The 16,022-nt window shown below is 39.8% G+C and overlaps 1 protein-coding gene across 2 annotated transcripts in view; it reads left to right on the forward strand.

The window, feature by feature from the left end:
- The first annotated feature begins 306 nt into the window (after positions 1-306).
- Positions 307-16,022, forward strand: part of LOC111080316 — a 99,279-nt gene continuing 83,563 nt past the window's right edge. The window contains exon 1 of one of the 2 annotated variants that reach the window (XM_022375856.2): positions 307-1,067. In XM_022375856.2, the coding sequence (XP_022231548.1) occupies positions 399-1,067 (669 nt within the window). In that variant the 5' untranslated portion in view covers positions 307-398. The remainder of the gene's footprint in view (positions 1,068-16,022) is intronic. The other variant, XM_022375855.2, reaches the window with a different exon arrangement.

The following is a 16,022-nucleotide window of genomic DNA, read 5'->3' on the forward strand; positions in this document are numbered from 1 at the left end:
ATTTATAAAAACCTTTTAAAACGGGTGTTCATCTTTATTGAGAACATTTTTATTGACAATAAATATATTTTAATTTTTATATTCTTGTTCTTTTACTATTGGGCTAAGAATATACGAGACAACTTCCTGAAACGATGTGCGGTGCATAAACCTGTTGATTAAGTTCAGTGACGCAACACTTACGAGAATACCCTATTTGATATGTACATCAAAGTGTTCTCTCAGCTTAAAATAAAGAGCAAACCAGCTCAATTGAACATCAACATTTTAAAGAACCACTGGAATGAACTGTTTTTACTTAAATGAACGTGTAACAATGAAAAATTGAGGAATAGTGTTATTCATTTTATAATTTATTTTAAAGTTATCGTTTTTAATCTCTAAATAAGAGAAATCGTATGAAAGTTTATTTAAGAAGTGCATATACATATAAATATTTAATTATGTATAATGTACCAAACAAATTTCATCAAGTTTGTCGATTGTGTCTCACATTGGTTAATGAGTGCGATATTTCGGAACTACAAATTTATAATATCCCGATACGAAACGATAAAAAGAACAAATTCGACCACCATAAAAACGAAGAGATAAATGAACAAAAAAAGTCTTATAAATGTTTCTGCAATGCTCTAAGCCCAAATGCATGCCGCTGCATAGATGATAACCTGCTATCAGTGGCTTTGACCAATAATGAAACGGGTCCAAGTAAACCTCTTCATAAAACACAATACACACCGAGTGTGCCTTACTCTAACAAAAAAACCACATTGTGCAGCAGTGAACAATATGCTACGCTTTTGGTACCCGAAATTTCCGGTAGTTCAGTATTGAAAAATCAGCCCTCAAAGCAAATCAAACTGCATCAGGAAAAAATAGAACAAACAAAAACAAACTCGGAAATTCAGATGGAGCGACGTTTACTTCATCAAGATGATTTAGTTACCGATAAATTAAAATCAAATTTATGCCAATCACTTCATACAATTAATAACTACCGCCAAGAGCACAGAGATGACTCATCCTCACATATTACATTTCAGATAATCAACTGTCTCTCTATAAAGGTAAGCAGATTTCAATTCCGCACAAATACAAATATATGTACATTAATCCCGTACTCATATGTACATGCAAGCGGTTAAAAATCTGCCGTGGTATGTGGGAATCGTAAGAATTATATTAATATGTGTTCGAATTGTGTGTGTGTGTTATTTTTGTGATTACGACATCACAAATCATAATCAGACATGACGGATTCTATGCAGCATTAACAATTTCATTGACAGTATCATATGTACATAGATACATGTATACATATGTACTTAAATATTGATATACTCCTCTAATTTTGGTCAGGTGTTTGTAATGCACAGAAGGGTGCTATATAGTATGTATAAATATGTGTATTCATAAATATTAGTCTATTTCTCTTTTCGTATTTTCCTTTAAAACTGGTTTTTCAATTTTGAAGCTATCTTAAATAAACATCCCCATAATACTTATTTCTATAAATATGTATATGTGTTTCATAAGTATATGTTACCATACAAGATAAAACATTGATCTGTATCTTCTTGTCACTCGATTCCTGATAATTTGTATATGTTTTATATTAAAGTTGGGCAGAAGTTTTTAATCCACATAGGAAACCATCTTCGACCCCGTAAACTATAAATATGTATAATTTTGATGATCGATTCCACAGTGATTCCTTGGTTCATCTACCGTAGTGCTGATCGCGTCCGTGCGAAGAGATGACAAAGACAAATGAAGATATACAGTGAATGTTATTTCTAAATAGGGATTAGTTAGCTCTCACTGCATTCGGTGGTGTTTTCGCTATGTCGCTTCATCTCTGCTCCGAATGTGATTCGGACGTCGCTACCGCTCAGCTTCGTTGCTTCATTTTCATCTATATGCCGCCGTGCGTTTTCTTTCTTCTGCGAAGCTGGTCAAGCGAGATGCCGATCTATCTGCGTTGAAGTTCGTTAACTCAAACGTGGAGTCTCTGAAGCCCTATTCTCTACGGTCTTTGATGACAAGTTCATGCCTGTATCGGTATGGGCCGATACGCATGGGCCATGCCCCTGTTTCCCATTGAGAACTGCCTGGTCCTGCTCTGGATCTTCCTTCCGTGGCCGCTGACCGGACGGCACTGCCACTTTTTGGGACTGTGTCGATGGACGTTGCTAAATCCATACGCATATATTTTGAAAATATACCTGATAACTCAGCCTGTCTATTTGGCTAACTCTACGTGCAATTTGACGACACTGCCATTTTGATCAACTCAAATTTCTTCGACAATGAGTACTTCGATCCCAACTTTTTCCAGGTGTTTCGTAAGGACAGAGAGTAGTCAAAAAACGAAGCGCTGCAGAGGAGGTAGGGTCGTTGTCGTATTTCTGCGCGAGGTATATTCCACCGAATAATGGGTATAAAAGCAAGTTGTACCTGCTGCACGAAATCCTTTTTGTAGACGAATGGTTCAATTGCTTAATCCAAGTAAATAATGTTAAATTAAATAAGGTAAATATTCGGGATGATAAGTAAACATTAACTAGGCATCAACCGTAGCTCAACCGTTTATGCATAGCGATACCTTAAACAAGTGTTCCGCAAACTTTTTGTGTTTAAAGTACACCTATCAAATCAAGATATTTTAGAGGTACATAAAAAAGATATTTATTTTAAATACTAGATACTAGTTGCATGGATAACAAGTGAGTTGAATAATACGTTCAATGTAAATTATTTTTGCAATAATTGGAGGGTATAAAATACCAAATATTCCATTCCCGTTTGCGTCATCTTCAGTTGATAGACTTTAATTCCGTCTCCCGCTACGCATATGGATGCTTCGTGTTTTTCTCTATTTATTCTTAGTCGCGGCATCTATATTAATCTGTATACATACATTAATGATGATAGTACTCGGACAAAACCATTTCTGCATTCCATTAGTGCAGCACAATCCAAGCGTTTCTCGAGAAAACTTCAATGCCCCATTGCGCTCACAAACTTTCGTGACACATCAACGCAGCGCTCTTGTCGTGCAATTTTTTGTTCTTCATCAGAAAATTGATTCGCACTATTCCGTAGCCTAATTGCTTCCCGGCTCCGTGGTTAAAAGATTATATATTCTTAGTCGTGGCTTCTATATTAATCTGTTTACATATATTAATGATGATAATACTCACAAACAACAATTTCCAAAACAAATCACAGGCACTTTTAAAGTATTTTTTGTTTCTTTTCGACAATTAGCTAAATCGGTCTTAACATATTTATTTCGTCTTTACTCTATAAAAAGTGCTGCATACGCATACAGTGACACGTTTTAAAGTGCGCGTGTGTGTGTAGCAAAAACCCGAAGATGCCTGCGACCGAAAACGTTTTATGTTTTAAACTGCGACAAACGATTTGCAATAAAAGTTGCAATTATTTCGTGCTGATACTTTTGTGGGAAATAAAAATTGAAATAAAATAATAACTGGCAAATTAATAACATATGAAGCATTGCGCATCGCTATCCGTATTTTGGATGAAGAAAAAGTGTTGTTTCCAATATTCATTAAACATGTTTTCTCTCAGTGTCGCAACAAAAAGTTGCGCAGCGTGATCTTGCATTTGTCGACGGCTGATTCTCGGTTTTCGTTCTCTCTTTGTAGAAAAAGAGAGAAAACAAGAGCCCAAGCATGATGCAATTATATAAGGTGGTCTCGTCGGCTGCCGAATCGTTCGGGTTTGAGGACCTTAACGTTCAGTGCGCGCTCGCTTGTTGTAGTGAAAGGTTGGGTATGGACAAATTTTTGCGGAAACCTTAACCCTTGTGAAAAAAAAATGACATATTGCCGCAAGCACGTGCTCGGTGTAAAATTGATAAAGGCACCAAAATGTGTTGTGAGAAGAGAATTGTGGGAGAAATCTCTAGGCTGCAGCCTGGGAGAGAACTCCAAAATTTGCGAAAGCCTTTTTAAAGCTTCGGAGTGGAAGCTCCAAAAAAAGGCCAAGTCTTTAAAAGAAGGCGCCTGAATGATGATGCTGTTCCGGAAAGAGACCCAGAGCTCTATTTTATTTTAAGATTATAATTTATTTTAAAATTAAGAGTCTCAACAAACAAATATCTATTCAAAAACAAAAACAACGCTTAATTTCCAATTCAAAACTATTAAAAATTAAATTATAAAAAACAACAATCAACAAACAATCAACTCCTTTTATTATAACCGGCCACTTTAAACCCCATGGACCATCAGAGGGTTAATCCACACGCTCTATTGTTGTTTTACTCACACTTACTGCGCTGAGCCCTTTCACTCGCACTTATTGTAAGTATTGTTAAGGGCCTGCTGCTGCCGACGAGACCACCTTATATAATTGCATCATGCATGAGCCCAAGTCTCATTGCCGAAGCCACACGAAGTCTTGCTGCTTTTTGATACTGTACGTGTACCGACAGCGCAGCTGCAGCGCCTTTTCCTATACTCATTAGATAGGGCCGTTCCGAGCCCTGCTCTAAAACGACAGAAGTTATTTTTTGATTTATCAGGGGTGCCACAGAAAGATTTTTAGTATTAATTATATTGAAAGCATTCTGTTTTTTTAAATTAAGCATTACATAAAATAGCTCGTTGTGAACAAATTTGTAGTCATTTGTAGCTCTACCAGGTGGCATCGCTTCAAAATTCTAAAACAGAGCTAAAAAACCATTTCTACACACTAATGCCATTGCATGTATGTCAAAAACCCCTGTTCGGCTAAGTGCAGACCCATGGCATCACAAAGAGAAGCATAGCGATCATTATACCGAAAACTGTTAATTGTAATGAATCAAATTAGCAGTAGTTTGAGAAGACAATCACAAAAACCACATACGTATCGGCTGAACGTGAAAACGAGTCGGATGCGCATCTGAGAAGCCTTCGCTGCAAGGTTTATATTCTAATATGTTGCCCCCGTAGCTCTTCGATGGCCAACAGTCTCGGTAAAAGCATTTTTTCTTTAAGTTTACCGTAAAATTCATGTCTGTTTTTTTAACAGCTGATTCCTGCCATGCACGAAGAGTTGCCAGAACACTTCTAGAGTTCCGAGTACATTGTTTTGTTTGATTCGCACGATATATGATGTTTTTTTTCTTTGACATTATAATAGGCTGTTTACATTGGGGCTGCGTCCTGCTTCTGTGCGTCTTGCCGGAGACGCAGTTTTTTTGTACATAGGTTAAGCATAGGGCCCTAGTGGTTGCAAAAAGTTGCGTCGGTCTCTGATTCATATGTGTCTGTTCGATATATTCGATTGTTTATGCGCTTAAGAGCACATTTTTGCACTTTTCTGCCTATCAGCGCAACTATCACCACTAATAACAACAAAAACTTGTAGATCAAAAATCAAATTTTGGCGCTAAAATTGTATGATTGTGCTAAAAGGTGAAAATATACATAAAATCATTAAATAAAATACTTGCAACTGATTGTATTATTATCATACGACATTTTTGTGACCCCCGGATGACATTAAGGCACTGATGGAGACGAACTTTGAGGATTTTCATAATTTGAAGAAGAACTCGCACAAACTCTACAAAGAAATGTCTGAAAATAATAAATAAATATGAGAATGAATTGTCTTTCGTCCATTTTCCTGTCGTCTTGCATAATTCTGTTGATTTTCCAAAATTTTTTTTTCTTTCCTTGTCATCAAGCACCCAAATCAAAATTCAAGACGAACGTCTGCCAATGTAGACGCCTTTTCTTCTTCATTTCGTCTATTCCGATATCCATAACAGACGCGCCCGGTGTAAAACTGCTATAAAAGTACAGCTTTGAAAAATCAAATATTTTATATCATAAAAGAAAAAAATGAAAAACCAATTGTTTCGATATGATAAATTAGTAAAGTGAACCCTATTCGAATTGAATCTTGAAAGGTGTCAGCCCTATTTTTAGTTCGAATTTGGTTTGTGAAAATGCTAAGAAAAATGAAATCGCCCGGAATTCTGTTGTAACACGGAAATTTTTAAGCGGAAATCCTCTGCGCGGATTCCCATTTCACTCGTGATTTCTGTGGCACCCCTGTATGTAACACTTTCCATTCAAAAAATCAAGCAAACGTTTGATAGCCATGGAAATATATACATATATACAGTCATGTGATTAATAATAAGCACTGTTAATGTATGTTTGTGTGTGTGATTTGGTATGCATACGGTACATAAACCGTTAAAAAATTTTTCGTTGCAACTAGAACTTGAACCAGTTCAACTGGACTGCGGAGAGGGTTTCCTACGTCGAGCAAATGAGGGTCTGAAGACACGGCGACAGCCTCTGTTGATTGCAGTTGTAGAGAATGAGTGAACAGGCAGTGATGGTACTGTTTCTGATACTGATTTTATTCAACAAACTTAAATTCTATTTATAGGTAACAAAAGGTACAGAAAGTGCTGAGTATGGTAAGAATATGGTAAAGGGAATTGGAATTAATATTGAATTAATTTGGATTTAATATGATATTGTGATATTGGGCAATTGTGAAAGTCAGCAATTGCACCAGTGTTTTTGCCCTCTGACGAGCGATCGCATCGTTGGCAGAAATTGCTGCAGAAGCGGTTATTGTTGACTCAGCTACAATGCCTTGTCGTTTGTTATTATGTCTCCCGTTACATGGGTCGACCTGACTTATTCGATAAGTGTATATTATGTAATATTAATTAATGCATAAATATGCGACTGAACATTCTCCCGGCCGTTGAACTGGTATTCAACCATCGCCCAAGTCGACTGAAAAGCGGCGTGGAATGGGGATCTGCTTGGTTGATTGTTGACGGCCTTGGGTTCCATGATTGATACTTCTTCCGGAGAATGAACGCAATAGTCAATAGCATTGATATTGCTAGGGCAGCATAAGTAGTGATTTGATGATGCTGCACTGTGTTGAGATGGTGTGGCAGCCTTTGTTGATTGATTGCCACTAATTGCAGGCGTAAATCTTCCAATTCTTGAAGATAGTCTGATGTCTGGTTCTCCAATTGTACAGTTGCTGGCGAAGGGGGTGTCGTTGGTAAGCGTATGTCCCCAAATCGAGTGTAGGTTGATTTCACTGATTGTTATGCTGAAGGTACTGATGCTTATTTCTGTATTGCGAGCAGTGCATCCAGGTGACAATGAGAGCAAGCCAGTTCCTTCCAGTTGTTTTATTGTTAAACAACTGAAACTCACAGCGATTGTCGACTTTGAAGACTGTTTGATGATCAAAGCAGATGTATTCTGCGTTGAGTAGTTTAAAGCAGCGTCGAAATTCTTCTGGAGTAAATCCCATGAATTGATCTCGGTGAGTGTTTCCAGTGATTATGGTCGTTTTGAGATTGAACAAGCTCCAACTTGTTGAGTCCCAGACCGGAATTGGCATAATACTGAAAACTTCGAGCTGAACTGTTGAAACTAACGGTAGTGTCACCTTGAAAATTACGTGTGTGGCAGTCAGTGTTCCTTCGGCTCGCATGAGCCTGTATAATTGTATCACATTTTGTGTTGTGACAGGCAGCATGTGATTAGCTGGCAAGTGATCCCGAATTTGGTCTAGTTGCTCTCTTAATTGCTCAAGAGATACTAGCGTTGGGCTTATTGTCCGATGGTGAATGCCGATTAATACATCAGATATGTCAGACTGCATACGTTGAAGACTCGTCAGCAGAGTTAGCAACACTAATAATCCTTCGGTCACGTTCGGAGCGGTGGTTTTCCATTTATGCCGAGTTTGTAGTTCGTGGAGGTATTCCGTAGACCATTGTTTCCAAAATGCATGTTTTAAGCGTGAAACCAATTCCCAGCGCTTAACCAGAGTTTTCTCTTGACGATCGGTGTTGACGTCAGGTGCTGCGGTCAAAGGTTCACCGATCAGGAAATGCCCTGGAGTAAGCGCACTTGTATCCGTTGGATCATTTGACATTGGAGTTATGGGTCGGGAGTTGAGAATTTCTTCAATTTCGATTATGACTGTGTTCAGCTCCTCAAACGTCAAGGATGCTGTTTCTGTGGTTGTAATTAACAGCCTTTTCGCTGATTTTACCGCAGCTTCCCAGAGGCCGCCAAACGATGGGGCCCGAGGAGGAATGAATTTAAAATCCACTTGTTTTTTGTTGCAATGATTTGTGATCAGAGCATGTGCCTTTTCGCTAAATATTGCTTCTTTCAATTCCTTTAGCTTGTTATTTGCGCCGACGAAATTTTTTGCGTTGTCGCAATGAATAGTCTGGCACTTCCCACGTCTGCTTAGGAATCGCCGGATTACTGCCAAGAATGCATCTGTGGTTAAGTCACTTACTAACTCCAGATGTACAGCCTTTGTGGAGATTTTTCCTCGGATTTTATGGTGGATCATAATTGGTCCACAGTAGTCAACGCCTGCATTAAGGAATGGGCGTGCTTGCGTGACTCTTTGTGCTGGAAGATTGCCCATGATCTGGTGCATCAGCTTTGGTCTGGCTCTGGTGCATCTAATACAGCTCTGTATGATGCTTCTAGCCATCGTCTTGTTGATAATCCAATATTGTTGTCTTGCGATTGCCCTTAATGCTTGGGCACCGCAATGCAGACTTTTCTCATGAAGCTCTCGCATAATCATTTTGACTATTGGGTCGTTGTACGGTAGCAGGATTGGATGTTTTGCGTTGAACGGAATTTGAGCTTCTTCGAGTCTTCCGCCAACTCGGATGAGCCCAACATCTCCTAGTAAGGGAGATAACGAACTGATCGAACTCTTTTTATGCACTGTTTTATAGCGTTTTAACTGTTTTAAATCCGCTGTGAACTAAACTTGTTGAATCGTTGGTAGGATCATAGTGCGAGCACGCCTTAGTTCTCCTGTGCAAAGTGTCGTTGTAGGTGCTCTATTAGTTTTGTAGCAGAAGCGAAACGAGTTGCTATGTCAGCATGTGTATAACACTTCTCCTAGAGAGCTAGATGCGATTGGCAAGCTGACATGCTTAGCCTTTCGCTCGAGATTGCTGGGCTCAATGATGGGTGGTTTTGTCCATTTATCTCCTGATCCGTGCAAGAAGAATGGTCCGTATAGCCATAGACTATGATCCCTTAGCTTGCTTGCTAGGATTCCTCTTGAAAGGACATCTGCTGCGTTGTTAGCATGACGCCATCGAAATTGGTTACCCAATGCCTGGATTTTGGCGATTCGATTTGCCACGAAGGTGTGGAATGTGGACGCCGATGCGTTAATCCAGGACAGTACAACGGTGGAATCAGTCCAGAAGCTTCCTGATACTGTGTCAAGATTCATATGGAGATTCCTTCTAACTCTTGTCTGGACGTTGATATGCAATGACTGCAGCATCAAGTGGCCCATGCGACACCAAGCCGAAGCCTGTTACGCGCGGAACCCAGGCAGAAACGCAACCCTCCTCCCGCCCAACCGACCGAGGGGCGCTGCCGCATGACGCGCGACGCGTGTTACCGAACCGATCGCGAGCATGCAGGAAAGATAGGTGTTAGACTAAAATTCGAGGAAAATTAGAGCTAAACACAACTCAAAGAGCTAAACATGCAAAGATAGCTAAAAAATATAACTAATTACGGGAAAGGTATGTTAGTATTAGTGATTTAAGTACCCTAAATGGTTCGTGCAAGGAATAATTCGATCTACAAAGCGGAAGGAACAAAGGAATAAAGTTTCTAGTAGATCTAATAGGAATCGTAAAGTTTATGCGGCTCAACAAGTCAGGGCTATCTACGTCACCCTTGATCAGGTTGTGCATAAAAATCCCACCAAGCATTTTTCTACGACTAACTAAGGTCGAAAGAGAGCTCCGAGCTATTACATAGTGAGAAAGAGAAGAGGGAGAACCAACTTCTCGAAATTTTTTATAAAGTCTTGATTTTAAATTTTTTAGACTGGATAACTCTTTGGTAAACCAAGGAGGCTTTCCAGATCTAACCGGACAAGAAAGTGGGACACAAGAATCAAAAAATGTGTCAAGTACATTGTAAAAAATGTTTGTGCCTTTCATAACGTCAGTGCACAAGTACAGAGCAGACCCACAAAAATCCCTAACAAAGTTATTAAGCTTCGTAAACTCGGCTTTACGAAAGCAGCGGACACGTTTAGATAGCCAGATCCAATACAGTAGGCCCAATACCGACCAACAGCCGTCGATAATGTCATGTCGTGACATCGGCACAAGATTATTAGTTAGGGATAGTTAAGGACTTGGGTGCGGACTCGACGGACCCGGACGCTACATACATGTCTACCTGCATACGCTTCGAAGTGACGCATTCGGCTCCCGAATCTGCATCACCAGCAGAGATCTTTGCCCTTGGAGTAGCAAACGTAATCAACCGCGGAGTCGACTTCTTGCGCCTCGGAGACTCAGCCAGCAGCTGTAAACTGATGAACTGAGTTTCTATGGCCCAGAGCCGATCAGCTCTTCGAAGCAACTCTGCGTCTGCCTCATGAACGAACGCATGTCGTTGTGCAGGCCGTTGTTTTGGGAAATGGCATCTCCTACACGACCGAGATCCCTACACATTTTGCGTGGACTACGCTTTCGCAAAGCCAGCAAGGGATATTGGGTTGGTCATGATCGGCTTCTTGCAGGTTTTTTTTGGCACAGACGACAGCAAACTCCATAATGTCTTAATTTTTTTTTATATCGAGAAAAAAAAGTTAAAAACAAATAGCGCAATCAGACCAATGTGTAGAGAAAATGCTTAGAGCGATGCTAAAGCGAAATCGGTAAAAAAAAGATGAGAGAGGAGAGTGGTTGCAGCAACAGCTTATCAGTGAGATCGTTACTGCACAGAAAGTTACGAGAGCGAGAGAGAAAGAACAGCTATTGAGAGTTAGGTGATAAAGAGAGAGTGATAGACGGCAATAACTACGACAAAGAGCGGCTAAATCTAATGAGAGGGGGTACTTACGAAAAGCAACAAAAGAAACACACGACTAACCGACGTACAAAATTAATTAAATAAGTGTTTTTACACAACTATTAGCCATGCACCCGCGGTAAAGATTGATTTTAAGGTAAGTTAGTTAGAGAGTTAATTTAAAGATAAAACACCGGCTGTTTAAGTAAAATAAGAGGAAAATGCGGAGCTAAACACAACTCAAAGAGCTAAACATGCAAAGATAGCTAATAAATTGTACTAATTACAGCAAAGGTATGTTAGTATTAGTGATTTAAGAAGAGGAAGGGAATTACTGGTGGATATTATATGGTAGAGGGAATTGAATTCCGAGCATAGGACCTTAAATGGTTCATGGACGAAATAAGTTGACCTACAAAGGGGAAGGAACAAAGGAATAAAATTTGTAGTAGATCTAATAGGAAACGTGAAGTTTATGCGGCTCAACAAGCAAGGGCTATCTACGTCAACCTTGATCAGGTTGTGCATAAAAAATCACAAGCATTTTTTTTTGACTAACTAAGGTTGGAAGGTTTATTAAAATCAATCTACGAGGGTAAGATGGCAGTCTTACACCTGCATCCCAGTTAAGGCCATGCAGAGCACAAAGTAAATAGTTATTTTGGACTGATTCTATACGGTCCTGGTGTACTTTGTACTGGGGGCACCATACACACAAATCGGCCGAACAAGCGAGATATAGAGAGTCTTCGTTATATACTGGTCGTCGAATTCCTTTGATCACCTCTTTATAAATTCAAGCACTCCCATGGCCTTATTCACCATGGTAGATATGTGTTCAGAAAACTTTAACTTGGGGTCTAGTTCAACGCTAAGATCATCCACCAAGGTAATTCTCTCAAGAGAACCACCGCAGAGGCTATAGGAGCCAAAAGGGGCTGGAGCGATGAAATGTCATTACTTTGAATTGCGAGGCATTTAGGTGTAACATATTTGCACAACACCATGACTGAAAGTTATTGAAGCCGGATTGCTAGCGTGAGTGAAATAAAATATATTTATGCTGGGCACAGAGTTTAACATCATCCACATACATTAGAAGCCGAGAGGTTGCTAATACTGAAGGCAGGTCATTAATAAAGAGTGTGAAAAGTAGGGGGCCTAGATGGCTGCCCTGTGGTACTCCAGAAGTAACCTTAACAGGTGAAGAGAAGGAGTTTTTGAAGAGGACTCTTTGAGACCTAGAACGAAGGTAGCTAGAAATCCATCTCAAAAGATTAGGCGGAAACCCTAAAAGGTCAAGTTTTTGTGCTAAAAGGGAATGGTTTACAGAATCGAATGCTTTACTGAAATCAGTTTAAATGACATCCGTCTGCAAGTTACCTTACCTTGGAAGCCTTTAATGATAAAAGAGGTAAACTGTAATAAATTTGTGGTTGTTGATCGTCGCCTTATAAATTCGTGCTTGGACGGAGATATAAGTGATTTTGCAAATGCAGAGTTAACATTTGTTCAAACATTTTAGGAATAGGGGATAACATAGATGTACCTCTACAATTATTTGCATCAGACTTGCTACCTTTCTTATGGAGCGGAATAATAAAAGATTCCTTCCAGTTGGGGTGGAAGCATGAAGAGCTAATGGATAGGGTGAATAGTTTAAGCAGGGGTCCACACAGAGCGTCGACACAGTACCTGAGTACTCAGCCGGGAACTCCGTCAGGACTTGGTGAAAACACCGGCTTAACTAGTCGAAGATCGTGAAGCAGTGAGCTTTCATTTGACAAGGGGCTGAAAATGCCGTTCGACCTTGGTAAACTGTATGGATACGGCTGATCAGAGTAGCTTTCATGAGAATAGGTTGTTTGGAAGAATTGGCAAAAAGATCGGCAGTTGCCTGATCATTGCTTCCTGACATATTGAGAAATGATAGCGAGGATGGATGTGCGGACGTTCTACGCTTACTATTTACGAAGCTGTAAAACTGTTTGGGGTCCTGTGAAAATCGTATCCTGTATCGGGATAGGTTATTTTTATAGCATTAAGCATTAAGAACGGAGAAATTTGATCGAGCTATTACATATCGAGAGAGAGAAGAGGCAGAACCAACTTCTCGAAATTTTTTATAAAGGCTTGATTTTAAGTTTTTTAGACTGGATAACTCTTTGGTAAACCAAGGAGGCTTCCCAGATCTAACCGGACAAGAAAGTGGGACCAAGAATCAAAAAATGTGTCAAGTACATTGTAAACGAGAAGGAACGTGTGAGTCGCTTCTGGGGACGCGACTCTACTTATACCCGTACTCAGTCAGCATATACATTTTTGAGCATATAATTAATTAGAATTAAAAAAAAAAAAATTACATTTTACATTTTTTTGCTACATCTGTTATCTACATCTACATATACTATTTATATTATACATCTAACATGTATATTCTACATGTACCATTTAGACTCTACATCTCCTCCGCTAGGGGTTGCTCGTGCACTGAACGCGGCAGAGTGTGCGAGCGAGAAGGAAAATGAGTTGCGTTGTTATTTGCCGGAGGGGGTGGGGGAAGCATCTGAAAATTATTCTTCATTCTGGCTATAATTATGATCCGATCTGATTCAGATTCGGCAGTCTGGTAGATATGGATATTCTCTACGATACTGCGTTTTTAGTTTTATCGTATCTTAAAAATTGTGCCTGCCACAGATTTTCGTCCTTTGTGGGGGCGGAAGGGGGCGGGGCGAAATTTTGAAATACACTTGTAGCAGTGTGATATCACATGAGTGTGGAAACCAAATTTGGTTGCCCTAGCTCTTATAGTCTCTGAGATCCAGGCGCTCAACAAGACGGACAGACGGACGGACGGACGGACAGACGAACAGACAGACAGACAGGCTATTGATGCTGATCAAGAATATATATACTTTATGGGGTCGGAAACGTTTCCTTCTCTGCGTTACACACATCCACTTTTACCACAAATCTAATATACCCCTTAACTCTTTTTTGAGTACGGGTATAAAAATGTTTGTGCCTTTCATAACGTCAGTGCACAAGTACAGAGCGGACCAATCAAAATCCCTAATAAGGTTATTAAGCTTCGTAAACTCGGCTTTACGAAAGCAGCGGACACATTCAGATAGCCTACTCATTCGATCCAATATAGTAGGGCCAATATCGAATGACACTTCGAATGTAGGATGGTAGGAGTCTTCAGGTATACTGAGCGGAAGGGCTCGGGTTAACAACGCTATGGTCGGATCCGAGACAAAGCACAGATCAAGCAATCGACCCAAGGAATTTTTCACATGGTTGACTTGAGACAGGGATAGGTCTAGCAAGCCGTCTATAAAGTCATGTCGTGACATGGGCACAAGGTTATTAGACTCGTTTACCGAAGACCAAACAGTACCTGGCAAATTTAAATCACCAAGAACTATCATATGGTCTTTATCTGATAGCGAGGAAGAAACAGTTTTTAAAGCGGACAGGGGATGCTCGTATATTAAGATATCCGAGGAAGGTGAAATATACGAGCAAGTAATGAAAATGGAAAAGCCTGGGAGAATCAGTTTTACGGACAGGAATTCCAGGTCTTGTTGAACCTGGACCATGAAATGTTCCGACGTGAAGTTTGAGTCAACTGCAATAAGGACGCCACCTCCACGTCGAGACGAACGGTCATTTCTAAAAATTGTGTACCGACCTGCCAAAACTTTGGAACTAAGGATGTCCGGCTTTAACCAGGTCTCGGTGAACACAATAACGTGGGACGAGAATGCGAGACTCTCAAGGAAAAGAGTGCTGAGCTTACTACGCAAGCCTCTAGCATTCTGGTAGGTAACTACAAGAGAGGAAGTTAGTTTTTTGGATGGGTGGAAGTAGAGGTGGAAGATGAGGATGGAGATGTAGCACTGCTCTGAATGGTAGGAAGAGCACTGGGGGGCCAATTCTTTTTCTTAGCCTTAAACTCTTTAACCACCAAATGCTCTGGCCAAAACTTGGCGGAACACATGGTTTCAAATTGAGTTGGGGAGACGCTTATCTTGAAGGAAGATATCTCCCTGGCGTAAGAAAAGTTAAATTTTTCCACCTTTAAGCCGACGGCTTTTATTTTGCTTTGTATAAAAGCGGGCACATCATTGGATGTGAGGTCAGGGGCTAGCCGCGAGACAAAAACTTGTCGCTTTGGTGGGACTCCCACCAGTGGTTTTGGCACCACAGGCCTAGTACCTGTGATGTATGTTTGTGTGTGTGATTTAGTATGCATACGGTACATAAACCGTTTAAAAATTTTTCGTTGCAACTAGAACTTGAACCAGTTCAACTGGACTGCGGAGAGGGTTTCCTACGTCGAGCAAATGAGGGTCTGAAGACACGGCGACAGCCTCTGTTGATTGCAGTTGTAGAGAATGAGTGAACAGGCAGTGATGGTACTGTTTCTGATACTGATTTTATTCAACAAACTTAAATTCTATTTATAGGAAACAAAAAGGTACAGAAAGTGCTGAGTATGGTAAGAATATGGTAAAGGGAATTGGAATTAATATTGAATTAATTTGGATTTAATATGATATTGTGTTAGTGGGCAATTGTGAAAGTCAGCAATTGCACCAGTGTTTTTGCCCTCTGAAGAGCGATCGCATCGTTGGCAGAAATTGCTGCAGAAGCGGTTATTGTTGACTCAGCTACAATGCTTTGTCGTTTGTTATTATGTCTCCCGTTACATGGGTCGACCTGACTTATTCGATAAGTGTATATTATTTAATATTAATCAATGCATAAATATGCGACTGAACAAGGACACTTGGCCATGCTTCAGAAAATACTCTATAAAATGTCTATTTTCTGGAATTTTGCGGTGATCTTAATTTTTATTAGTAGATTGATGTTTGCACTCCATAAACAAAAAGTAAAAAACCCAAGTATAATGGTGAAAAAAATAATACAAAATTTTGATCGGTACGTCATCGACTTTTGGCTGTGCGAAATAATAGGGACACCGAAATAAAACATGTTATATTTCGTAAAAACAGCATGTTTCTAAGAGGTGTTTGGTCTTAAACTAATGATTATTAGTTTTAGTAATTTTAGATATAAAAAATCCATAAAACAAAGTTTAGATATTAGGGATGGGAAGGGACT

Source organism: Drosophila obscura, unplaced genomic scaffold (genome assembly GCF_018151105.1).
Source record: "Drosophila obscura isolate BZ-5 IFL unplaced genomic scaffold, ASM1815110v1 contig_137, whole genome shotgun sequence".
Taxonomy (NCBI): domain Eukaryota; kingdom Metazoa; phylum Arthropoda; class Insecta; order Diptera; family Drosophilidae; genus Drosophila; species Drosophila obscura.